Source organism: Notolepis coatsorum (assembly GCF_963971535.1).
Source record: "Notolepis coatsorum genome assembly, chromosome: 1".
NCBI lineage: Eukaryota > Metazoa > Chordata > Actinopteri > Aulopiformes > Paralepididae > Notolepis > Notolepis coatsorum.
This window is the reverse complement of record NC_140165.1, coordinates 146904738-146932365: the sequence shown is the minus strand read 5'-3', so window position 1 is coordinate 146932365 and position 27628 is coordinate 146904738. Positions and strand designations below refer to the sequence as shown.

The 27628-nt window shown below is 44.7% G+C and overlaps 1 protein-coding gene across 1 annotated transcript; it reads left to right on the top strand.

The window, feature by feature from the left end:
* The first annotated feature begins 39 nt into the window (after positions 1 to 39).
* Positions 40 to 27628, top strand: LOC311223020 (uncharacterized protein). Its single transcript, XM_084307713.1, has 9 exons — positions 40 to 776; positions 4500 to 4599; positions 10361 to 10468; positions 12534 to 12640; positions 12746 to 12860; positions 15227 to 15292; positions 15479 to 15668; positions 21837 to 21991; positions 23062 to 27628. The coding sequence occupies exons 1-9, from the start codon at positions 589 to 591 to the stop codon at positions 24502 to 24504; spliced, it is 2472 nt and encodes an 823-aa protein (XP_084163839.1). The 5' UTR covers positions 40 to 588; the 3' UTR covers positions 24505 to 27628.

Here is a 27628-nt window from a genome sequence, read left to right as displayed (position 1 = left end):
CCCAACCCTGAAACTACAGTCTGACAGACTGGACTGAGTGGAGCCTGGAGAGGCGGAATGACATGACAACGAAGAAACTAGCGTTAGCTAGGCAAACTCGTCCAAAGAGTTAGGAAAGTTAGTTCGTCAACGCGGTAGTTGTAAAAACTGTCTTGCTAAATGTTGGGCTTGTAATGCAGTGTTAGCTAACTGACTATAAACGACGATAGAGCAACCTCCGCACTGGGGACAAGACTAAGCTAACCATAGCCAGCTAATGATGTCTCGCTAACTCCGTTAACTTTAGCATTAGCTCGCTAGCTTAGCTCGCAGATCCATCTGGCGTGTCCCTTCCAACGTCAGCTCGTAGTCTTTGATTTGTTCTGGCCTGACGATTTAACATTAGTTGAGGCCGGTTTGCGGAATTGTAACGTCAATGTTGTCAAGTAGACTTACAGTTAACGTTTTAAAGCATGTCGTATAACATGGCATTGTGGTTATTTGAATCGACATTGTTGCCAGAAAAATAGTTGTGGCTTAACGTCAAGCTATCAACAAGCTATCTGACAGAAGCTAGGCTAGCCAGCTAACTCCGTAGCTGACGCTACTATGGCCAGACTGGAGAACGGGCGACAGTCCTTCGACACCCGCAGCATCCGCACCGTCAGCAGCAGCCACACGCACCTAGACGACGAGAGCTCCCTGGGGTCCGACTCGGAGATCAACGGCTTCACCAGCGACAGGCAGACCGACAAATATGGATTTATTGGTGGGGCTCAGCAGTACTCCGAAGAATCGTAAGTTTGCTTCAACTCTGCAAAGTATTCTTATGTCGGAGAGGGGCTGTTTAATGGCATTCTGTCAGCGGCTATTGTATTTGAATGTTGGAGTCTTGTAGTGATGGTGTCCCTGCCAGCAACGGTCCTCTGATACCTGTCCTCCAGCTGCGGTCCTCTGAGACCTGTCCCTCCAGCTGCGGTCCTCTGAGACCTGTCCTCCAGCTGCAGTCCTCTCAGACCTGTCCCTGCCAGCTGCGGTCCTCTCAGACCTGTCCTCCAGCTGCGGTCCTCTCAGACCTGTCCTCCAGCTGCGGTCCTCTCAGACCTGTCCTCCAGCTGCAGTCCTCTGAGACCTGTCCTCCAGCTGCGGTCCTCTGAGACCTGTCCCTGCCAGCTGCGGTCCTCTGAGACCTGTCCCTGCCAGCTGCGGTCCTCTCAGACCTGTCCTCCAGCTGCGGTCCTCTGAGACCTGTCCCTGCCAGCTGCAGTCCTCTGAGACCTGTCCTCCAGCTGCGGTCCTCTCAGACCTGTCCCTGCCAGCTGCGGTCCTCTCAGACCTGTCCTCCAGCTGCGGTCCTCTCAGACCTGTCCTCCAGCTGCGGTCCTCTCAGACCTGTCCTCCAGCTGCGGTCCTCTGAGACCTGTCCCTCCAGCTGCGGTCCTCTGAGACCTGTCCCTGCCAGCTACGGTCCTCTGAGACCTGTCCTCCAGCTGCGGTCCTCTGAGACCTGTCCTCCAGCTGCGGTCCTCTCAGACCTGTCCTCCAGCTGCGGTCCTCTGAGACCTGTCCTCCAGCTGCGGTCCTCTGAGACCTGTCCTCCAGCAGCGGTCCTCTGAGACCTGTCCCTGCCAGCTGCGGTCCTCTGAGACCTGTCCTCCAGCTGCGGTCCTCTGAGACCTGTCCCTGCCAGCTGCGGTCCTCTGAGACCTGTCCCTCCAGCTGCGGTCCTCTGAGACCTGTCCTCCAGCTGCGGTCCTCTGAGACCTGTCCCTCCAGCTGCGGTCCTCTCAGACCTGTCCTCCAGCTGCGGTCCTCTCAGACCTGTCCTCCAGCTGCGGTCCTCTGAGACCTGTCCTCCAGCTGCGGCCCTCTCAGACCTGTCCCTCCAGCAGCGGTCCTCTGAGACCTGTCCTCCAGCTGCGGTCCTCTGAGACCTGTCCTCCAGCTGCGGTCCTCTCAGACCTGTCCTCCAGCAGCGGTCCTCTGAGACCTGTCCCTGCCAGCTGCGGTCCTCTGAGACCTGTCCTCCAGCTGCGGTCCTCTGAGACCTGTCCCTGCCAGCTGCGGTCCTCTGAGACCTGTCCTCCAGCTGCGGTCCTCTGAGACCTGTCCCTCCAGCAGCGGTCCTCTCAGACCTGTCCCTGCCAGCTGCGGTCCTCTGAGACCTGTCCCTCCAGCTGCGGTCCTCTGAGACCTGTCCTCCAGCTGCGGTCCTCTGAGACCTGTCCCTGCCAGCTGCGGTCCTCTGAGACCTGTCCTCCAGCTGCGGTCCTCTCAGACCTGTCCCTCCAGCTGCGGTCCTCTCAGACCTGTCCCTGCCAGCTGCGGTCCTCTGAGACCTGTCCTCCAGCTGCGGTCCTCTGAGACCTGTCCCTGCCAGCTGCGGTCCTCTGAGACCTGTCCTCCAGCTGCGGTCCTCTCAGACCTGTCCCTGCCAGCTGCGGTCCTCTGAGACCTGTCCTCCAGCTGCGGTCCTCTCAGACCTGTCCCTGCCAGCTGCGGTCCTCTGAGACCTGTCCTCCAGCTGCGGTCCTCTCAGACCTGTCCTCCAGCTGCAGTCCTCTCAGACCTGTCCTCCAGCTGCGGTCCTCTGAGACCTGTCCTCCAGCTGCGGTCCTCTGAGACCTGTCCTCCAGCTGCGGTCCTCTGAGACCTGTCCCTGCCAGCTGCGGTCCTCTGAGACCTGTCCTCCAGCTGCGGTCCTCTGAGACCTGTCCTCCAGCTGCGGTCCTCTGAGACCTGTCCTCCAGCAGCGGTCCTCTGAGACCTGTCCTCCAGCTGCGGTCCTCTGAGACCTGTCCTCCAGCAGCGGTCCTCTGAGACCTGTCCTCCAGCAGCGGTCCTCTGAGACCTGTCCTCCAGCTGCAGTCCTCTGAGACCTGTCCTCCAGCTGCAGTCCTCTGAGACCTGTCCTCCAGCTGCGTGGCACAGTGTTTATGTTTATTATGTCCAGTGTTGGGCGTTGGTGACGAGAAGACTCTGGTGTAACTAATGGCACATATTATTACCTGACAGGCATTTTCATCCTGAAACAACCAACACCATTCTATATATAATACTATATTTAATTATAATATATACAAATCGTGTGAGAGCAGAATAGAACAAATTACACATGTTTTTCTGTATAGCCTTGAAGTAGCATACTGTAAGATGTTCTCCTTCAGGCCTCAAGCCTACAGTGTAGCACAGAGAGAGTGGAAGGAATGAGTGAAAGTTGTGCCAAACAAACACTGGCTGGCTCAGCTTCCTGTTTTCTGCAACTGGCTTCGGGCCACAACTCTGGTGCCCCACTATTAGAGGGCCTCTTCTGGCTCAGGGTTTTATAGGAAGTCACTAACGTAGGATTTAATTCACAATGTATGGAAATAAACGAACGAGACTAATCATTGTTACAAGTTATTTTCTCTGTGAAGATGAAGATGAAGAGTTGCTGATCACCAAGTTACAGGTTCTGGATATAGGGTCCCTCCTTTTGAAAGAAAGAGGGGTTGTCCACATTTAAATCTCTCTTTCAAAACGTCATACTCTACAATTACAGACTTGTGTTGATCAGATAATTACATAGCTTAGCTGAGCTGCAGGCGTAACACAGGCCTGCCCAAGGCCTATCTTTTTTTCCCCCCTGCCTCATAATCTTCTGTGCTCATGCTCATGCCGTTTTCTTGGACCTAAATGTACAGAACTTGAATGCAATCATGAGACAGGCCCACCCAGACTATAGCTCTTGGAAAGGAAATGGGCATTGGCTGAATCTTAGGCAGTAATATTGTATTCTCCACAAAACGAGCCCAATAACGTGCTCTGTCTGCTTTTTAAGATTGAATACATTACAACCCAATCACACAAGTCGGTGTGAAACAAAAATAATTTACTCCACCTCAATGGCAGATACATTCAGATCTAACACTATTTATTTTCCTAAAGTTTGAATAATGGTTTGTAGGGATGGGTATTGGCACTGATTACCCAATTCAATTCGATTTTGATTCACAAGGTCCCAATTCAATTGAATTTGACTCATTTCGATGTTGATTCAATTAGGCTTGATGCGGCTGGTTTCTGGGGGCCAGCACCTGCCACTGTTGTCAAAAGATGTCATCTGTCAACTAAGTTTCTGTAGTAGTTCAGCAGGAACTCACTCTGTGCAAGGCAAACTAGAGACATCTGCAGAATGAATAAATAAATAGCATTTGGCAACATTTTTCACACATCCAGTGAAAAAAGGCATATATTTAAAGATCAATCAAACAATCTATGTAAGATCACCCAAATTAAATTATTCCACATCTATTTATTTTCTTCTTTCTTCAATGTCTTATCGGTCTCTTCTTGTCTCCACCAGTTACATAGGTGTTCTAACAGCCTTATTGTTTATGACTAAACCTTTATGCAGAATTAAGACTGGCTGACTGACTATCAGTTGATAAACTAAGTTCATGCAACCAGCACTGAGGAAATAAGTGCCAAGTATCTTGTTTTGTTTGTCTGTTTTTAATGCTCGTCTCTTGTCTGGCCAGGGCTCAGGATGTGCCCACAGAGGTGCTGAGGCAGAGGGAGGTGAAATGGCTGGACATGCTCAACCACTGGGACAAGTGGATGGTCAAGAGACACAGCAAGGTCAGAGCTATGCGTCGACTCGTTGTTTCTTTTCACGCTTTGTATGAGGGCTGCTTGATTATGGCAAAAATCGCAATGCACGATTATTTTGATTGATATTGAAACACGTTTATTAAACACAATTTCCCATTGATTTGAGAACATGTGACGACGACAGATTGTTTTACCTTCTTCATCTTGACCAAAGGCTGTTTTTCTGTCATCTTCTACAATTGATCAAAGACATTTAAAAATAACTGGAGAAATGCGCCGTGGCTCCCTCCTCCCTCTCCAATTAATTTGCACAGTTTGCACACTCAGGTTCTAGGTAAGGAAATTAATGTTGAATTTTAAAGGAATACTCGAGCACACTGGTATTCTTGCTACTTGCTCACTTTCCCTCCTCCCTCTCAACATGAGCTGAAACTACTGCTTGGGGGAGGGACAGAGTGGACCGCTGTGAAGGACGGGTGCTATGCATTTACAACACGACTAATGAGAGCAACGCCACATGCGGCACAATAATAGTTTTATCTTGTTTTCATGATTGTGGGAAGCCGCAATCCTAATTGAAATATATTAATCGCAGAGCCCTACTTTGTATGGCACTGACCATGTAGATAAAGTGACAGGTTGTCCCTGGTATCTTATCTTGATGGTACTTTTTTTTTTATATCCAAGTAGCACTTCCTCTATTCAGAGCTGCTGCAGTTACAGTAATAGCAGCAATAGAGAGTTGTTTTTCAAAACGTCCAGACAAGACACATGAGTGTGTTCAAGGTGAGATAGTGTTCAAGGTTGATTGTGCTGGGGCTAGGCCTCTGAGTGTGAACAGACTGTTTTCATCTTCCCTTGTCTAGCCTGTTCTTCCTGTGTGAAATGCTACGTGCTGAGCTAAGGCGTTAAGCTTAGGCTTCATCACATTTCCATGAGTCAGCGACAGGGCATGACACAACCCATTCCTTTGATCTCAAGTCAGCCCACGACAAGCCACGTGACTTTAAATGACAGGCTGAGAATCCGGGTGCGGCTGCACCAACATCACATGGTCCACCATGGTAATGAAGTCACTAGAGGACATAGACTTGAGTAGTGTTGTTGTGGGCGGAGCATGTAGCCTGTTCTCAGACTTGTTGAACAGCCCTGCTGCATGAAATAAACACCACTTGAAGAAACAAAGCATTATTTCCCCCCTCATTACTCTTTCTACAACATTGCCTTTTTGCTCAATGAGCTGTTGTGCTAGCAGTTGCCTGTGAAGGTCATACGATGCGTGTGTTCTCCCACTCTGCTCTGTTGATGCGTGGCATTGCCAGCTTTATATCCGAGAAATAAACCGATGTGTCTAGAAATGGGACTGCAAGGTTATGATGTGCTGCTCTGTTGTGTCTCGAGTCGGCTAGGCCAACATTGTCGCTGGTTCTTTTGGCTGTACTTGTCAAATTTACATTTCAATTTAAAACAATGAGCATGAGGCTAAAGTACAGACTGTCAAGTAACTGGAGCTATTTATTTACTTAGGCTGCCTGCAAGTTAAAACGTGCCAGAGAAATGTCCACCTGAGCTTGGATCACTCGAGCAACAAATTATGCAAATTACTCTTAAGGATAGGTTTGGGGATTTGTATAGGCTCCACTCCCCACCTAGAGTTTAAAGCGGTTACTGCAGGGTTCGGGGTCTGAAAAGCTGTGGCTGTTGAAATGTGTATTCCAAAAGCAAAAAAAAGCCTCTTACAACGTCTGAGGCCCTGTCCACACGATCACGGGTATTAATGACACAGGGTTTTTTAAATTATGCAAAAAAATAAAACTGTCCACACGACTGGTTTAAACTCTGCACCGAGTGACGTCATATACATGTAGTACAATGGCAAAGCAGTAGGTGGCGATGTTGTTCAGACATGAAGGCCATTTCAACCAATCAGAAAAGGTTGAACGCTCACTACACTTCCTGCTTAAAAACAACAAAGTCACCATCTTTAACACTTTGCATGCCACGCCCGAGATTTCTCGGGTTTACCCCCGCGGGTTGAATGCCCATCACGAGAATATTCGTTTTATTCGTTTTTTTTTATTAGCGATCAGAAATCGTATTGCATCAAGCGAGTCTACCGTTGGAGATCCAGTCACCCCAGGCGCTCAGATGTGAAAAAAGCGCCCCCTATCGTCTCCCAGATGGTAAATCACCCTTTTGGATTGGACTCAATGAAAATGAATGGAGAAAAAAAAACCGCACTCCACATTTTACTTCTCACTCATGTAACCGGGGTCTACCAGCTTCACTCTGGAGCCTCGGAGCCACGGGGAATATGTGTTTTACTGTATACACGATGGATCAATCAAATGAGCGATTTTTTCGAATGGCGATCAGGAATTGGAATAATCCATTTGGATACCATCTGATCTCAGGTAAGGAATCTATGTTATCAGTATTAGGATAATCAGACCCGCTTTCACGGATATATAAGCTTTTATGTGATTATGGTGATAGGCTGTTTGACTCTGCTCGCGGTCAGGAAATAGGACAATCGATTTTCAACTGGCGGCACGAGCATGCATGCGTACACATATACTATCGATCATCTAGCGTTTATTTGAAAACTATTCATAAATAGGCCGAAAAATGACAACGTTCTAGAATATTCCAGTAAAAGGCGATTATCATAGAATGTGTTGTTTATTCCGTGAAAACGAGTGATTTTTAAAATGCTAGAAAACGGAAATGAAGCGATAAAAAACCAATCTGCCACGACAATGTTGACTGGAAAATGAGTCTTTGGTAAGCGACGGGCAGATTAGACACATAGCCATAATTTAAAACATAGATTAGGCGATATTTAAAACATAGATTAGGCGATATTAACGTTAACATTGGAGTGGATGTGGGCATTCAAGGGACTAATAAGAAATTACACTTGGGCAGTGAAAGTGTTAAATACCTCGCGTTAGCCATTTCAAGTTTCTTTAATAGTTGTCATACAGAAGTACAGAATACTTTCATACAAAATGCTTCTTACTGTTACGCTCCAGAGACTGTGCTAGACAAGATAGTATCAAATAACATAGTATAGCATGTAATTTAGAAGTAGAAAATGAGGTCACAGTGTTCAGTATAGACATATGTACAATGTTCGATGCAGAATAGACGTAGCCAACGTAGCATTTATTTTTCAGCAAAGAAAGTGCAATAAACAAAACGGATACATTCACTGTGTTCTGCCTCATTTGTTGATGAAACAAAACCAACATCAACACAATTTACCACCAAGAGAGGATAGTTTAGTCTTACAAAAAGATCTCCGGTGTTGTTAGCTACATGCTAATGTGTATGGCATTCTCCATGTATAGTTAGCATCTGCGATTTTGTTAGCTTACATGCTAACGTAATAATGTGGTAACGTTAACGCTAGTAGAATGAATGGATGCAAACGTTATTTAACACATTGCAGAATGGGTACAATACAATACGGCTCAATACAAACAATTGTTAAGGGGATGCAGTCTGGACTGGGTTCCTTATAACAATAACTTGACAACACATGAGTTTAGTTTAGCCGCAGCTACAGGTTTTACTCTGGTCAGGTCAGGAATGCGACAACAGACATCATCAGTCGATCACAACACTCTTCAACACAGACGATACGTTTCGAACAAAAGTTTGTTACAATAATTTTCATATAATTTCCATCCTGGGCGTTCTATCAAAAACCATTGAGAGGCTTGTATATGAGCAAATAGACATGTATTTCTCCACTAATAATCTAATGTACAAATACCAATCTGGTTTCAGGAGGTCCCACTCCACAGACACCTGCCTGCTGTTCCTCACAGATTACATCCGGAAAGAGGTAGATGAGGGAAAGTTCTGTGGAATGGTAATGTTAGACCTCCAGAAGGCATTTGATTCAGTGGATCACAACATCCTGTTAATGAAGCTTAGGGCCCTAGGCTTTAATGAGGCAGCTCAGAAGGGAGACAACAGGTGGTAGATATAAACGGAGTACTCTCCAGTCCTCAGACAGTAGAGTGCGGGGTCCCGCAAGGGAGTGTTTTGGGTCCGCTCCTCTTTCTCCTGTATATTAATGACCTGAAAGCAGCTTGCTCATGTGACCTTTTTTTATACGCGGATGACTCCGCCTTACTAGTGTCTCACAAAGACAAACAAGTGGATGAGCAGACATTGAGTGCTGAACTAGAGAAGGTTAGCGACTGGCTAGGCTACAACAAGCTGTCCCTCCACGTGGGGAAGACTGAGTCCATTTTATTTGGGTCAAAGGTCAGGCTCAGAAAATCGCCAGGTTTTAACATTAGAATAGGAGATACTGTTCTCACAGACAAAACATCTGTGAAATATCTTGGTTGCGTCCTGGAAAACAGCTTATCAGGGGAAAGCATGGCTCACCAAGCACTTACAAAGATCAATAACAGGACTAGATATCTAGCCAGAATCTCTAATTTTTTAGATCAGTCAGCGATGAAGATTCTTGCTGGAGCACTCATACAGTGTCACTATGACTATGCGTGTGGCTCCTGGTACAACAGTGCCCCCAAAAGTCAGAAAATAAAACTACAGACATCACAAAACAAGCTAATCAGGGTAATACTAAGGCTACCTGCCCGAACCCACCTTGACCCATCTCACTTTGAGATCATGAGATGGCTTAAGGTGGAAGACAGAGTAAACCAGATAGGGATGTGCCTAGTTCACAGAATAGTGCACGGGGTAGTGCCAGTGTACTTCAACAACTACTTCAACCGAATCAGAAACACCCATGCATACCAAACTAGGCGCAGCTCAACTGACTTTGTGCCAGTCAGATTCAGGAGCTGTATGGGGAAGGAGTCATTTCTGTATTCAGCAGCTATCTATTGGAACAGTCTGCCCAGTGACCTGAAAATCATAGACAACGCCGTTAGATTCAAGTCCAGCCTGAAGACATGGCTCAAAAGGGACTATACTTGACCTAGACACTTAGCTTAAGGCACCCTTGCATGTTGTATGAGTCTGTTATGTATATAAATGTTAAATGGTATATGTGATGTGTTGTGATGTCACGTTTTGTATGATGCATGTATTAAGCATCACACTCCCCTACCCCCCTACAAGGACCACAATGGAAATAAGCTCTGAGCTTTTTTGTGTTTCATCCTTGGCAGTATATCCTGACTGTGCTCTTCTGTCTCATGTTTATTTTTTATATTGTCAAATAAAGTCATTCATTCATTCATTCATAACGCTACTTGGGACAGCTCTGCTGTAAACACTGGGAATAACCTCGGTTGCTATGCCCACACGCACCCACTGAAACCGGGATGTGTGCAAAACTTCACCCTGGACTCAGGTTTTCAAAAAATTATATTTAATTTGTTAATTAATACCCTAGTTACAGTACAGCAACCAAATTAAACTGTATCAAGTCAACTGAAAATGTGAATAGTATGAAAAAAAATTAAGATAAAAAAAGAAATAATAATAATCTCCTGCGAAATAAGCTGTGACCTGTTTTGACCTGCACCTCAAATAATCGGAATCGAGAATCGTTTAGAACAGGAATCGATATGGAGAATCGGAACCGGAATCGTTCAAATACAAACGATGCCCAACCCTAGGGAACAGTGCAACTGCGCACATACAATCACGGTTACATTAAACCCAGCGCTCGTGTAGACAGCCCCTCAGTCAGGGCACAGATCATCTGTGATGAGCTACTGACAAGCTGGTCCCCCCCTGGCTACTGCTGTGTTTGCTGAACCCCTGCTTGTGTCTCTCTCTGTGCTCTCAGGTGAGGTTGCGCTGCCAGAAAGGGATCCCTCCTGCCCTGCGAGGCCGTGCCTGGCTCTACCTGTCTGGAGGGAAGGTCAAGAGGGAGCAGAACCAAGGAAAGTTTCAGGTGGGTCAGACTCTTCCATGCTTACATACTCTTTCCCTTCTGTTTTTATGCTGTCGTTTTGACTTTACTAGAGCTGGATCAATGTGTGTGTGTTTTTAAATTTCTTAAAATTTTACCATTTGAAATTTTTCACAAAAAAAATTTGAACGGAGATTCAATAGTTTGCAACGTCATATATTTCGTCACCATATTTGGGATTCCTTTTAAATTAAAACAAGCACTGTGGTGTGATGTTATGATCATCACTTAACTGATGCTTGAACGATGTTATGATCATTACTTAACAGCAGTCAACGAAAATGATGACTAAAATATGGTCGTCAACTAAGCTTTTTCCCCTGACGACAACGAGACGAGACATCACATTAATGGAAATCATGTGACACTAACGTGACTAAATGATTCATGCAATGTCGTTGACTAAAAACTACGACACAAAATGTAGTTTACAAAATAAAATCTTGCCGAAATCAAATTTTTTTTTTATCCACTTTTTCTCCCATTTTTCTATATTTTCTCCCATCCCAATTTCGTATCATCCAATTCAACCCTCCCCTGTCACGAACGCTGTTTCTTGCCTCCCACAAGCCGGCTGCAATGTGGACTAAGTCATACATAGCACAAGTCCCCTCCGGTACTTGAGGTAACAGCAGTCGCATCTTTTCACCTGCGCAGCTTGATCTCTCAGTGGCGAGGAGTAACGCGTGGGAGGCTCACGCTGCCCCCGACACTTCCTGATTCTACTGCGCAGGCGCACCAACCGACCTGTGGGAGTCGCTGTCCACAACGCCCGATCCCCACCCTTCAGTTTCCCTCCCCGTAATACGGCCAATGTGTATTACAGCGGACGACCAGCTAAACTGAAAACAATGTGGAGAGCTGGATTCGAACACGCGAACCCAGCGTCTCCACATTGGTGGCGAGTGCCTTGCCCACTACACCACCTAGCCGCCCCCATCGAAATCTCATTTTAAGACGAGACTAAATAATTATAACTTTTAGAATAATTCATGTTATTATTATTGCAGAATTTCCATTTCCTATGTGTGCAGCGCAAGCGCTTTGATTAATTTCCTCACCCGCATTATTTGTTCTTAGCCAGCATTCTAGATAGAAGTAACTGCACACGGCATCGGTTTAATGACCACTCTTCACCAAAACAAAACACCAAGGCAACTCCACCTAATAACGTCAGCATCAATAATAACGCAGTGTAGCGCCCAATAATAGGAGTCAGAGGCGGGGTGTCGAAAGACAACGCTAAACGTTTATTCAACTTCAACACTCTGTTTACTTGCTACTTGCTAGCTAACAGGAACTCGTTTGCCGACAGGAAAGTAACAAACATAATTGTCCGTGCGGGACCCTTAGCCCCAACACATAGTTCCGTGGGTGAATTATGTTGATCCACCACAATAGAACACATAAAACAGCTTACCGTACATAAGTCTAACCAGCTAGCACTAACGTTAGCTTTTTTTGTTTAGAAAAAGCTCACACCAATTTATGAGGCTGTAACTGAGTGGCGAGACTAAACAAAAAAAGACTAAATCGAAACTAAACAAAAAAGACTAAAACTAAAATGCTCAGACCTGTAGTTGACTAAAACTTGACCAAACGAAAATTAGATAAAGGTGACTAAATATGAAAACGGAAAAGAGCATTTGAGACATTGGGACTATAATTAACCCAGATACTCGGCTAAAGGCACGTTACATGTTTTTATGCATCTATGTTATGTATATGTCATGTCTGTATGATGCATGTCTAAGCATTTCGTTCCCCTACCCCCCTACAAAGGACTGTCAAATGAGCCATAGTATTGTCTCCATAGCTTATATATAGATATAGCTCTGCAAACATTGTGACGCACAGTGAAAATAGGCAACGGAAAGCTGGCGCATTGACTACAGGGATGAGGGTAATAGCTTGCAGTGACTTGAGTTAACTGCTGCTTGAACAATGTTATGATTATCACTTAAGCATCTGATGCAGTTCCATAAAGTGTGTATCTGTACTGTTTGATGAATTGCTTTTATAATCCCTCTCCCATGCGTTTTCCCAGGAGCTCGACAGTGAGCCAGGGGATCCAAAGTGGCTGGATGTGATTGAGAAGGACCTGCATCGACAGTTTCCGTTCCATGAGATGTTTGTGTCGCGCGGAGGGCATGGGTCAGTTGTCCTTGTTGTCACACACTGCAGCTGATGACAAAGTCCTGAAATTGTTCACCTGTTTGACTGCTCCTTTGTGTGTTTTGTGTTCGCTCACCCACACAGGCAGCAAGACCTATTCCGTGTCCTAAAAGCCTACACCCTGTACCGGCCAGAGGAGGGCTACTGCCAGGCCCAGGCCCCCATTGCTGCCGTGCTGCTGATGCACATGCCTGCTGAGGTATGGCATCACTGTCGGGGGGGGACCTGCAGCTCAGTACCATCCTTACTTCCTTGTAGGGCTTCTCCATTATGACAAAATTATAATCACGATTAAAATATGATTGATATTGAAATCATGATTATTAACCCTTTCACTGCCACACGACAGAAGGTTAGCCCTTTACTATCACACAACCGACGGCGATGCTCCATCATTAGCATCATTAGCTCCGCATTTGCGGAGCTAATGATGCTAATGATGGAGCATCGCCGTCGGTTGTGTGATAGTAAAGGGCTAACCTTCTGTATTGTCACAGTGAAAGGGTTAACCGGCTGTCGTGTGGCAGTGAAAGGGTTAAACATGATTACTCATTGATTTGAACATCACAGGGCTTGACGCTTACTTTTTTCAATAGGATTGGGTATCCTTTGGATTTGATAGATTTTTGGTTCTGCTTATCGAATCCCTGTTCCAATTCTAATATTTGTGGTGGGGGAGGAAATTGAATACTAAGAACCAAAACTACTTTCATTCTTGGCAGATTTAGGCTATAGTCGGTAAATTGTGAACCATGACATGAAGGTAACCTGTTGTAACTTAGCCTCGTTTTTACCATCTGTTTCTGATGCATTAAGACAGGAATATATCAAAGGAGGCTTATTAAATTAATTTAATATTGCTGTCGATGATCATGCATTTAGATTATATTGCCTAAGGAATGAGACAACTGTTGCCAAGGAATGTTCACTTTAAATCACTGCTCACTGTGCTCAGTGACATTCCTTTTTTTTTATCTACTTTTTCTCCCATTTTTTCTATTTTTCTCCCATCCCAATTTCGTATCGTCCAATTCTACCCTCCCCTGTCCCGAACGCTGTTAGGCCATGCCTCCCACACGCCGGCTGCAATGTGGACTAAGCCTTACATCACGTGTCCCCTCCGGTACTCGAAGAAGCGGCAGTCGCATCTTTTCACCTGCACAGCGCAATCTCTCAGCGTCGGGGGGTCTGCGTTTTTGGAGGGCACGCCGCCCCCGTCGTTTCCTGATTCTGCTGCGCAGGCGCACCAACCGACCTGTAGGAGTCGCTGTCCACAACGTCAGATCCCCACCCATCAGCTTCCCACCCCCTAATACTGCCAATTGTATTAGTATGAACGACCAGCCAAGCTGATGGCAATGCGGAGAGCTGGGCTCGAACCCAGCGTCTCCTGCATTGGTGGTGAGCGCCTTGCCCACTGCACCACCTAGTCGCCCATCTCAGTGACATTCCTCCACTCTTTCTGTGCTCATCTTCCCCTTCATAGCTAAAGTGACAGTTTTCTTTAATAGGGGTGTCTGGGGATGATCGTTTGGGTACCTCTAATATAAAAGACGAATGTCAGCTGTCAGTATTATTGTTACACTCGAGTGTCTCGCATAGCCAGACCTCTCTCCATGTCCCTGCTAGTTAGTGCCTGTGCAGCACAGGAGATATTATAACCCGAGTGTAATGTTAATGTCGAGACCGCAACACATGTCAAATGGTGCACGGAGGGTTGAAGCAAATGTATTGTCATATTGGAGGTGCTTCCTTCGTGCACAAAACACTCTTGCTGCAGGTATTGCGTTTTACTGTATTCCATTCTCTTTGTGAAGCACAGCCAAGCATTCACGCGTTTGCTGCTGTTAGCCATGTTCCAGGAAAAGTAAACAACAGCCAGCTGACGCAACCACGTTAGTCGCAAATGCGAGTGAAGCTACATCATATGACGACAACTTTTACTGTTCTTCTTGACCAAAGGCTGTCGTATTCTTTCCAAAATAACTGGAGAAATGCGCCGTGGCTCCCCCCCTCCCTCTCGACACGAGCTGAAACGACTGTTTGGGCTTGAGAGGAGCAGCACTGCTGTGATGGGAGGGTGCGTTACATTTACAACACAAGACAAAATGAGAGCAACACGACATGCGGCACTATAATTGTTTATTTGTCGGTTATCTTGTTTTCATGATCGTGGGAAGCCAAAAATCGTATAGAAATTTGAAAGTCGATTAATCGAGCAGCCCTACTTCCTTGTGCGCTCTTCTGTACATGTGCCATTATGTTTAGTGTATGCTTAACCTGTGGTATTGAGACCTGGAGGTCTTTGGTCCGAGTACTAGAATTGACCTATTTCCAACCCTGCCCTCTTTTCCTTGTGTCAAACCTTTGTTTGTCCGAGGGAAGCAACAGTCGTGATTGGAGGATCATGAAAAGAGGGCAGGGTTTGAGATGGGTCAGTTGGGCCCCAAGTCCCAATTTTCTGTTATTACATGTGACTGACTTCCCTTTGAACACAGAAGTCATGTCCTGTCAAAGCACTGGTTCCATTCAGTTTGCTGATATCATCTGTGTCTGTTTCCACAGGATGCCTTCTGGGGGCTGGTCCAAATTTGTGAGAAGTATCTTCCTGGATACTACAGTCCTGGGCTGGTGAGATGAACAGCATTGCCAGGCGTTTAATGTATAGAATAGTGCTTTGCTACTGCACTGAAAACAGTTAAATAATTATTTAGCTTTTTAACCGCCTCAGGCATTGTCAATGCACTCTAGTTTAGTTTCAGTATGTTTGTAATGTTTCCCTACCCTGTGTCCTTTTTTTTTTTTTTTCTCCTCCAGGAGGCTATCCAGTTAGATGGAGAGATCTTGAATGCCCTTCTGCGACGAGTCTGCCCACTAGCCTACCGCCACCTGGAGAAGCACAAGATAGAGCCTATCCTGTACATGACGGAGTGGTTCATGTGTGCATTCTCCCGGACCCTGCCCTGGGCCTCTGTGCTGCGTGTGTGGGACATGTTCCTGTGCGACGGTAATGCAGGCTTAACACACATGCACAATGGGCCTATCTCAAGTCCCGCCCTCTTTTGTTGAGAGCCCTGGCACCGTGAATGGGCAATTGTTGCTTCCCTCGGATTGGAGGATCAAGAAAAGAGGGCGGGGCTTGAGATAATGGTAATAACTTTATTTGTATAGCACCTTTCATACAAGGGATTGCAGTTCAAAGTGCTTTACATCAGTAAGAAATAAAGACAAAATCAGTGTAATACAACCAGCAAGAGCAAAGCATAAAGTGGGATAAAATAATGCAGATATATTAATCAAAATCATATCAGCACTTCACGTTCCAATAGGCTTCTTGAATTTCTGTAATCTGTTACAAAACATGATAAAGGTCATAGTATGCACTAGTGGTCTGCAAGGGCCTTGAAATGAAGCCCGTGCCCAGCCCGAGCCCGTGACGTTCAGGCTCTGCCCGACAATAAGCCCGACTGTAATGCAACATTTGAAGCCCTAGCCCGAGTCAAAACCCGGGGGGGGGGGGGGGGGGGGGGGATTATAATTTAGACTTAAAATTTATTTTTTATTTGTATTTGTTTTAAATATTCGAAACACGGTTTTATATGAACTTAATAAATAAACGAAAATGTCCAATAGGTCTACCTAAATAACAGATAGGCGCATATCGCGCTGAAAACTAACGAAGCATTATATTATATAGCCAAATATAAATTTTAGTTTTTGTTTTAAATATTCGAAACACTGTTTATATATTAACTTAATAAATAAACAAAAACGAAAATGTCCAATAGGTCTACCTAAATAACGCATATCACGCTGAAAACTAAGAAGCATTATACAGCCTGTTATGCTTTCTTATTGGAATGCCGTCTATTCCCAGCGCTTGCGTTAGACTGACTCACACTGCAGCCTCGTAAAACGTATTGAAGGCTATATGGAATCTTCTTTGACACACACACGCACACGACACAATAGCCTACTCAGTCACTATACAAACAAACAGAAATCAGATTTCGAGCAGAGCAACATTTATATAATGAAAGCACAACAGAACAGGGCAGCGGCGACCCCACACCAGCAAATAATAATAAATCAGACTCACCACTTCGCTGTTGATGTCAGCAACGCGTTGAACAACGTTAACAAAACTTCACCAACCGGCTACCAGTGTTGGGACTAACGCGTTACAGAAACGAAGTTACTTTTTGCCGCAACTAGTACTCTAACGCATTACTTTTGAAATTCAGTAACGCTACTTACGTTACTGAATGGTTCGTCACTGCGTTATTTGCGTTATATACGGCGTAGATTGATAGCGAGCGGTAGTGATTATTATTATTATCCTCATCCCCACCCGCGTAGAATGATACGAGGCGAGTCTGGCCACTGGCCAATCAGAAGTGCGCAAGAAATGCGGCTACGGAAAGAAATAGACCCTCTCTATTGTAAACAAAACAAACGCTCGCTATGAATCTACATAAAAAGAACGCAGTAACAAACTAACAAACCATTTAGCAACTACTTGGAGAGATAATTAATATACAACATGGAAACGAGATAAAGAACATGTTTGAGGCGCTGCTGGAGTCAACTGGACTAACGTAACGTTACTACATCTCAACCACCGCAGACTTTGGTGAGTCAGTGCAATGTGTTCACTGAAACTCAAGTTCATCAACGGATTTTGACTGTACGAAATCTGCCAGGGAATCTCATAATACTAATCAAACAATATAAATATAGTCCTTTCATGCACAATTGATATCCTAACTATTCTAACGTTGCAATGCTTTGATTGATATCTTAAACAACGTTGCAACTTGCAAGATGGTGAATGAATGAATGAATGAAAACTTTATTTAACAGATTGCAGAATGGGTACAATACAGTACGGCTCAATACATACAATTGTTAAGGGGATGCAGACCTGAGAAAGACGTTTGTCTTGTTTCCATCAGGGTCCCCCATTTTCAATTCATATAGACATTTATGACATACACAACATACATGACATTTATGGCATAGGGACATATAGGTATTTAGTACTGATACATTTGTGACATAAACGGTATTCAAATATACAGTACTGTTACCCCTAGCTTTGGGTAGGGCGTTCCACATTGTTGTGGCATAATTGCGAAACGTTAGTCCCTTGTTTGAGCCGAATCTGGGTTTTACATGATTTGTTGAGCTTCCTCTGGTGTAGTGGTTGTGGTATTCACTGACCTTTGGGAAGTATTTTGACATGTACATGGGTACCTTGGTCGTGTAGTGTATCTTGTAGACCAGGCCCATTGCAAGTTGCTGTACTCTGTCGTCTACTCTAAGCCATCCTAGGTTGTCAAAGTGGGCAGGGGTGAGGTGGGTTCTGGGGGTAAGGTCAAGTAGTAGTCTGACCAGTTTGTTTTGTGATGTTTGTAATTTTGTTTTAAGCGCCTTTGAGGTGCTTTGGTACAATGAGGTGCAAGCATAGTCGTAGTACCCTTGAATTATAATGGTTATAATGAAACGCTCCGGCGACATCAAGGCTGTTCCTTCAACCGGCGCACTTCTTATTATATGACTCGGGACAACATTTGTTTGTGTCAGATTTGTGTTTGTATCTAGACCACATTGCTTAGCAGAGTTCGGTGATGTGAATGGAAACTGTCAAGTTGATCAACCGATTTTGAGTACTATAGGGCATGGGACTCGGGAGCAATCTTTTTTTTTTATCTTTTTTTTTAAATAACTAAATAGTTACTTTTCACAGTAACTCATTACTTTTGGGTGTAAGTAACTAGTACAGTAACGAAGTTACTTTGAAATGAAGTAACTAGTAAAGTAACTGAGTTACTATTTTTCAGTAACTAGCACAACACTGCCGGCTACATACATCCAAGAACAAATTAAAACGTTCGCCAACTGGCTATATTCCAACTTCAAACAACCAATGAACCACTTCGGTCCGCTGTTCATTTGTTCATCATCCACCGTTGATGGCTTCATCACTGTTCTACTCTCCTCGTGTTCTCCCTGCGGTAATTACATCCAAATGTTTCCAAAAATGCAGCTTTCCCAGACGCATTGGGAACTTTCAAAAGCTCTCCCTTTCCCTTTACTATTTTATCTGTTAGCTTATCCATCTTGACAAGGCTCTCACTCTGATCTGATGACAGCACTACGTTACGCAAAAAAGAAAGTGAAAGCAGCGCAAGGCGCGAGCGCAAAAAGAAAACAGCCTGAATTATTTATTTAAAAACAAAGCCCTACCCAGCCCGAACCCGTCGGGCTCAGGCAGGGATGCAGTGCACTAGTATGCACCCAGCGGATAGTGGGGCGTAGAAATAAAGGTAAAAATAAGTAAAATAATAGCAAGGGTAAAATGAGCACATAAAGTGCAGACATACAAAATCACAGTTTTTCACATTAGGATCTAACATCCCAACACTCCACTTTGTTTATGGTTTGATTCAGTTTTAGTAGAATAGAATAGACATGAAATGAGCACAAAGTGCAGTGCAGACATACAAAATCACAGTTTTTACAGTGCAGTAAAATAGTTCTGGATTACTGTTTTAACGGTTCAAAGTCGTCTTTACCTTCTGTTTGGTATCCACAGTTTAAATACCTGCATGTATGAATTGATGGTTCAATTCATATTACATGCATACATGATTTCACACAGAGAATGTATCCCTTTCATGTATTATTTGAGTGCTAACTGAACATTAACTCATTCAGCGCCAAACACGTAATATTACGTGTTTCCTCACCAACGCTTGAGCGCCAATAATAATACGTTTTTTGATCCTTTGATCTTTTTCCTCTGATCCCCGTTCTAAATCATCATCCGGATCATTCTAGCCGTCCCTGGCTCGTTTGCCCACGTTGGAATTGCAATGCCGATCGAATATCACCAGGTGGCAGTATCGCCTACCTTTGAACTGGAATGGCTTGGTTTGGATACACGTTTTCCTTTCCTTTTTTTTGTAAGGGCTCCTCCTCCTGCTTGAACAGAGATTCACAGCGATCGCTTCGAAATTCCGTTGCCGAAGCGTATTTCCCATCGAAACGTGTGGTAATCGCGATGGCGATGCGATCACTTGGAATTATTCTTTTTGGAATACCTTCTGGGAAGTTCTGGCTAAGGTAAGGTATATTCTATGTCTATTTTACCTGAAACATGTTTTTCTAACTATCGCAGTTTTGTGTTTTACCGGACGTAAAACATGCTTGTCAAACACAATCAGTTTTGAGTTAAACCCCCCCTCCTTGATGATTTTGTGAAGGTACATATATGTACATGGTATATACTTTTTTATTTTTTTTGGGGGGTTTCAGGGGATCAACCAGAATGCTTTGGGCTTATTGCATATAACACGTTTTATCTCGCAATCTATGAAAAAAGACTGGATTATCTTGGAAATGTGCGATGTTTAGCGTGTAATAAACTACAAACTACAGTGTGTAGAAACAAACTATTTTTTCCATGTTGGACTACAAGTAGTGTCTGTCAAATGAGCCACACCATTGTCTCCACAGCTATAATACAGAACACTAGTGATGTGCATCTCCATCACTGAGGCCGATGCGATGCGCATCTAGATACGGTGCCAACGATACGATACATTAACGATACATTTGAAGCACCGGGCGATGCGATAGGATTCACCCCCTGTTGAGATACGATACGATTCGATACGATTTGATTCAACATAATGCGATTCGGGGCGATACGATGCGATTCAACACGATGCAAAATAATGATACAATTTTATGGTATGACAGAGGATTTGGTTGTATTCCTTATATGCAGCTTATATTATTATTAAAAAAAAATCTAATGTAAGACAATTTATATAAAAACTCTTTGGTGCCTAAGAAGACTTTTTTTTTTTTTTTTTAAACTTTGGCCATTCCCCTGGCTCTTTTATGTGTTTATCACATTTATTCTGGTCAAGGATGACCGACAGAAACAGGCTGAAAGGGTTCAGATGGGGGGGAAGACACTCTGGGAAAGGCACGGCTGCAGTCCGGGATTCGAACTCGCTAAACCCCAGATCCGTGACGAGCACGGTTGTCCACGGCGCTGAAATAGCGCTTGCGGTACGTGGTGAGCTACTGGAGCTCCCACCTTTTGCATAGTTTTCTATCCACTTTAGCTAAAAACACACACACACACACAATGTATATACACACTAATGTGAGACAATAATAATCACACACAAAGGGATAATGGCTTATAGCAGACTTAATGATTTTATAATATTTCAGATAATGAAATTAAATGTTTATCATCAACTATCCAATTAGTATTTATATTGTAACGTTTGGCCACTTTAAATCATTGAACAGAGAGAAGAGAGGGAGAGAGATCTGATGCTCCGTAGCTGACCACACCATGATGGCATTTTGTCAACAACACAGTTTTAACCTGGCTGGAGGAAGTGATCTAAAGAAACGAATTGCCAATAAATGTGAAGTTATCTTTGAACCTGTTGTCAAGTGTCTTCAATATACCCCCCCCCCCATTTCCTCACTAATGGCACTGGTGTTGCAGAGTCACGTTAGTTAGACACTGTAGTTTAGCGTCAGCTGAACGGCTAACTGGCGTTAGCCAGAGGCTACTAGCGTTAGCCAGTTGATCAATTCTATTCATGTCTCCTCCTCGACTTCCACTGTTTGTTGATAACTGTGACGCGGCTCTCGCCTTCTGTAGTAGCGAAGCAAAGATAGTATCTGCTGTGTGCAGTCACAGTGCACTGCTGACAGAAGTGGATGGGAGGAAATTATATGAATGAATCGGTTTTGACCGATGCAAAGACGCTACAACAAGATGCATCGCGAGTTCAACTTGAATTCTAGCCGATGCGCACTTATTCCACCGGTGCACTCGCATCGTGAACGTTTATGCCGGTGCACCGATGCGAATCGGTGAATCTTAACATCACTACAGAACACACACACAGCTCTGCAAACATTGCGAAACACCGCAAAAATGACCATTTTAAGCTGGCCTGAAGCGGCAGAGATGGTGACAGTTTATGGCACTGAATGAGTTAATGCCACCAGAAAAGCAGTTGTCAGAATATAACTTTTCTAAAATATTCATTCAATATCACCCAGATGAGATGGGGGAAAAAACAAACGCATCCTGCTTGCTGCTTCACCACTTTGACAGATGTCTCGTCCTCAGGTGTAAAGATCATCTTCCGCGTGGGCCTGGTGCTGTTGAAGTGCATGATGGGAACCCGTGAAAAGCTGAAGGCCTCTCAGGGCCAGTATGAGACCATGGAACTTCTCAAGACCATAGAGCCGCGATACTTACAGGAGGGCTTCCTTGTCCGGGAGGTAAGAATAACCACACTAGTCCATTTTTAGTTTAGTTTAGTTTATTTAACAATTATTAAAATACATGACATGTTACAACAAGTCATGCATCCTAAAATTATCAAGGATAGCACAAAGAAGTCACAGACTTATTTCCATTGTGGTCCTTGGTCTCAGCAGCACATAGTATTTACATAAACATGTATTACACATATTATCATCAGTATATTGCTAAAAAATAAGATTAAAAAGTAAAATACAACATTATTAATAAAATATGTACAAAATGTACAGACACACTAAAACTACACTACACTAAAACAGGAAGCTTCCTGAGTTACTCTAGGAGCCATTTCCTAACGTTCACCTTGAAACTACAGGTTCATGCCCTGTTTGGTGGTAAAAGGCAACTAATTTCAAATCAAATGAGCACTGTCCCATCTTTGTTTTACACCTTGGAGGATGCAGGGTTTGCTAAGCTAGATCTCGTTCTGTGGCTATGTGATTCCCTAACACTAGGAAAATAGTTGCTAAAATATTTGGGGGCCTTGTTATTGATTATTTTGTGTACCATGAAGAATACTGTTAGTTAGCGCTCACAGAGTTTGACAGTACGACCCTCTTAGTGAAGCAGGGAGAGCTCCTATTAGTTTGGAATGGCATGATGTTATGGAGCCCCGTGTCACTCGTGGTGGACATGGTGTTTGCAGAAAACAATGGCTAGCTATTCAGAAATGCGAAGGAGGGGAACAGAAGAGGGTCTTAGAGTGGATGTTAAACTGATAAAGAGTTAAATTGCTGGCTGGCCAGTGTCCGTTTCCAGTGTCAGACTTTGTGTTGAGTGTCTTCCCAGCCTGACAATGGCCTCTCTCATTGGTGAGGTTCTTAGCAGCATCGCTTCCATGCTAGCCCCAAAGCCCTTAAGACATTTACTGACAAACTTCAGATTAGGAACAAAATAGCCAGACACTGAAAGAGCTTCTTTCCCGGGCTGGTCATTTAGCACCACATTTCCTCCTAAATCATTGAGTTTAGTTCACGCCGCCTCTGTTGCTATCCATCTTAACCAGTGGTGACCTCTCCCGTGACAGATTGTGGAAGTGCCAGTGTCAGTGCGAGACGTGGAGAAGGAGAATCACAGCCAACTGAAACGCTGGAGGAAAAACCGAGGTGAGCTGAACTTCAAGTCTCCTCCCAGAATGCACGGCGCCAGGGCCATCATGGTGGCAGAGCCACCCAGTCGCCAGGATCTACGACAGAACCCCACCATCATCGTGGAGCCTCCCCAGCCCACCCCTCAGCTTAAGAAGGCAGAGAGGAAGAGTAAGAAGGAGGAAGAGAAGAGGATTAAGGAGGAGAAGAAAAACAAGAAGAAGAGGAGCATCAGAAAGTCCTCTCAGCCAATCAATGAGATCCCCAATCCTTACCCTCTTCCTAGTGTCTCTCAGCTTCCACTTACAGAGCCACCGGTCCAGCTTCCAGTCATAAGTGAGACACCCCTGGACCTGCCACAGACCGTGAGAGACCTACCACCCCAGGACCTGCCACAGACCGTGAGAGACCTACCACCCCTGGACCTGCCACAGACCGTGAGAGACCTACCACCCCTGGACCTGCCACAGACCGTGAGAGACCTACCACCCCTGGGCCTGCCACAGACCGTGAGAGACCTACCACCCCTGGGCCTGCCACAGACCGTGAGAGACCTACCACCCCTGGGCCTGCCACAGACCGTGAGAGACCTACCACCCCAGGACCTGCCACAGACCGTGAGAGACCTACCACCCCTGGGCCTGCCACAGACCGTGAGAGACCTACCACCCCTGGGCCTGCCACAGACCGTGAGAGACCTACCACCCCAGGACCTGCCACAGACCGTGAGAGACCTACCACCCCTGGGCCTGCCACAGACCGTGAGAGACCTACCACCCCTGGACCTGCCACAGACCGTGAGAGACCTACCACCCCTGGACCTGCCACAGACCGTGAGAGACCTACCACCCCTGGACCTGCCACAGACCGTGAGAGACCTACCACCCCTGGGCCTGCCACAGACCGTGAGAGACCTACCACCCCTGGACCTGCCACAGACCGTGAGAGACCTACCACCCCTGGACCTGCCACAGACCGTGAGAGACCTACCACCCCAGGACCTGCCACAGACCATGAGAGACCTACCACCCCTGGACCTGCCACAGACCATGAGAGACCTACCACCCCAGGACCTGCCACAGACCGTGAGAGACCTACCACCCCAGGACCTGCCACAGACCGTGAGAGACCTACCACCCCAGGACCTGCCACAGACCGTGAGAGACCTACCACCCCAGGACCTGCCACAGACCGTGAGAGACATAGCACCCCTGGACCTGCCACAGTTGGTGACAGACCTGCCACCCCAGGTCTTGCCACACACCATGACTGAGCCACCGGCCCAGCAGCCATCCCACAAAGACCCATCTCTTGCCAAAGAGTCTCCTCTCCAGAAGTCCACACAGAGCTTGAGCAGCACAGAGCAGGACACGTACCTCTAACTCCCTCTAAGGGTAGAGTGTGGAACTGCATGTTTGAAGTGAGCACCAGCACTAACTGCCAGCAACCAGCCAGCCAGCCAATCAGGCCTCTCATGGCCAGCTTCACTACTCAGCCATGAATGCTGTTCTATTCTGCATGCCCTTTAGACACCATTTTGCCTAGAACACGTCTTGGAGTATACACTAAAGCAGCACTGCCACTGCTGCGTGTGAAATGACTTGGATGCCTAAACCGTTTCTCTGTCTGTTGCTGATGTTTCTTCTTCTCAAATCCCACCCTCTTTTCTTGATCCACCAATCGCAACTGTTGCTTTCTTTCAAACAAACGGGGGAATCAACACTTGTGATTGGAGGATCAAGAAAAGTGGGCAGAGTTTGAGATAGGTAAATTCTTTATTCTGACCACAAGTCTTAGTACTCTACGCAAGGGAGACATGTTACTGATTTATTGGGAGTAAAAAGTCATTCCTTTTTGGATGTCTTTTAAGAAGACATGGTTTAATGAGATTTTAGCGTTTTAGGAAGGGGCTCCTCTGCATCAAAACACATGGTATGAGATATGCATTATTACACTTATGAATGGCGTTTGAGACCAGTCCCTGGTGTTTCAAAGAAAATATAAATCAAATCACCCTTCTGTTACTATATACAACAACAAAACCTTTCTCGTTTCTCCATTGACTCGTATAGTAAAAGTGGACAGGAAAAACTGAAATCTGCCTCTAGATTTATGTGTGTTGAAAGGTTCACACTGTGACCAGTTCACAGTAAATAAAAATAAATCTGATCTGCTTGCAGTGTCAACGTAGCCTTAGTCCCAAGTGATTGTTGTAGCTGCCCAAAATAAAACCATCTAGGGTATTAAAAAATACAATTCATCAATTTAACATATGCATTGACAAATATAGGTCATGGAAATTCACACCATTTGTCATGGAAAGGTCATGGCGTAAACGGGTAGCAACCCTGATCTAGCTGAGGGGAAGCCGGAGGAGCGTCTCCAAGGGGAATCTGGCTCAACAGGTACGCATGAAGGATATTTGGCACTCACCCTCAGTGCAGTGCAGTCCATCAGGAAGCGGTAGCTTACAATGAGGTGCACTGTTGTGTAGATTTGACCATAGCTCCTTGCTTTGCTTGAATAGCTAGTTACATGGTTGTGGGTTTGGTTTACCACCTGTACCTTATCTTGTAGAGGATTGTGGTGCAACATGGTGACATCATCTCTAAGTCTGTAATGGAGGGCAGGATGGAACTCGACCAGGAGGACGGTTATCAAAGACATTGCTGTAGACATTTTCCCAGTAATGTTGCCCTATTGGTTCCACGCAAACATTCATCAAGAATTCCACGATGGAATGTGATAAACAGAATAAATAAATAAACGTCCTTATTTTAAGAATAAACTTGGCTTTGATCGACTTAAATTAAAGGAGACTTGACATCTCCACTGAAATTTTACACATTTTAATTAAATCAAATAATACTCGAGTATTAAATCAAAGACTGTTTATCAGGTCATCCATCTGATTATTTCTCATGCGGTCCAGACGTTTTTCATCCACTAGAGGGCAGCCTTGGAGTTCCAACAGTTTTTATCTGACATGTAATCAACCCAATCTCTGACTGCCTGTGGTGTGCTGTCTCAGACCTCATTAGTTTTAGGTAAATAATTACATATCTTTATAGAAACAAGTATTATTTATTTACAGAACAGTATAAAACATGACGCATCTGTTGTGATTTTGGGTGCCTTGCACATTTTGCGTGTAACTCAAGACCCCATGCCATGTGGGACTGGATGAGGCAAATTCTTATAAAGTCCAATCCTCACTGTGCATTTCCACTTTAGAGTAGTAACTCACGTTAGTTGGCAGAGCAGCAATAATTCATGTTAGGTTGGCAGCACAAAGGAGAAGACTGGACATTCCTCACAATATGAAACATTCCTTCCTTCTTAAAAGCTAATCTCTCTAAAAGCTGTCTTGTTGCCAAATGCAAATCTTTATTATGTATGTATTTGTACATGTTATCGCTTTGCCATCTTGCACATGTGTAAATGCTAGCAGTAGCAGATCACCTAATGGTGCTTGCTGACCTTTACACCTGCTATTGCTCAAATATCGAGATAGACCCCAAGTCCTTGTTTTCTTTCGTTTTTTTGCTACTTTCCCAAAGCAACTCGTGTCATTTTGAGACGGCTCTTGACCGTTACCTGTGGCCATGCCTCATGTCATTTTGAGATGGCTCATGACCGTTACCTGTGACCATGCCTACTGTAATCTCAGTTGTTACAGACGTGGGAGATTTCTATATTTGTTGAGTTTTTTGGGATATTTGTAGCCTTTTTTGAGGAATTGGGTTCACTTCAGTTGGGAATTAGAAAACCCTGTTGGGTAAAGACTAGTTTTGCATTTAGTGAATGATGGACACTTCTTTGTTGACCACTATTCATTCCAGTGTTGATGGACCAGTAACTCCAGGGAGCCGAAGCTCTGCAAATCTATTGTATACATTATGGCACTGTGTTAAATTAACTGATTTTTGACAAGCATTATGTAAGTTCATCATTCCACTAAAACCCTTAGCTGCATTGTGCATGTACAGGTTTTCTTATCAGGAGAAAGAAAAGCAATACGGTTTGAATGGAGAGCAGGTTTTTAAGATGTCTTTTTCACCTATCTGTATGCAATAGGTTATTTTAGTAGCTTGTATTACACACCTCCAGTTTTGCAGATATTTTACTTTAATGCTCAATGTGTAGATATGACTTCATGTACAATAACAATTTGCTTTTGTAATGAAATTTATTTTTCAATTCAAAACGCCTTCTGTTGATCAATTCCATAAACTACAGAGAGAACTTGTCTAAATCCTAATTGTGATATTTTCGACAATTGTGACACTAGAGAAAAGCAAGTTTGTTCGTTGGGAATGTGGAGCCTCTTGGTCATAACATTTTGCCAGCTCAATATTCTACTCTGGATAAAGATTTGGTATCTCTTATTCATCTGCGGATAGGCCTAACACAGTAGTGTAAGAACAGAGATACAGGAGATATGTAAGGAAGGTCATCATGCCTAATTGTTGGTTTGCATTTTACAAATAAAGTTTTTTGATGAGA

Excerpts from the sequence above, each read along its gene's own strand:
- LOC311223020 (XM_084307713.1), top strand. The coding sequence starts at position 589 with ATGGCCAGACTGGAGAACGGGCGACAGTCCTTCGACACCCGCAGCATC. Across the intron at positions 10,469-12,533 it reads AGAACCAAGGAAAGTTTCAG|GAGCTCGACAGTGAGCCAGG; the intron begins GTGGGTCAGACT and ends GCGTTTTCCCAG. Across the intron at positions 15,293-15,478 it reads GATACTACAGTCCTGGGCTG|GAGGCTATCCAGTTAGATGG; the intron begins GTGAGATGAACA and ends TTTCTCCTCCAG.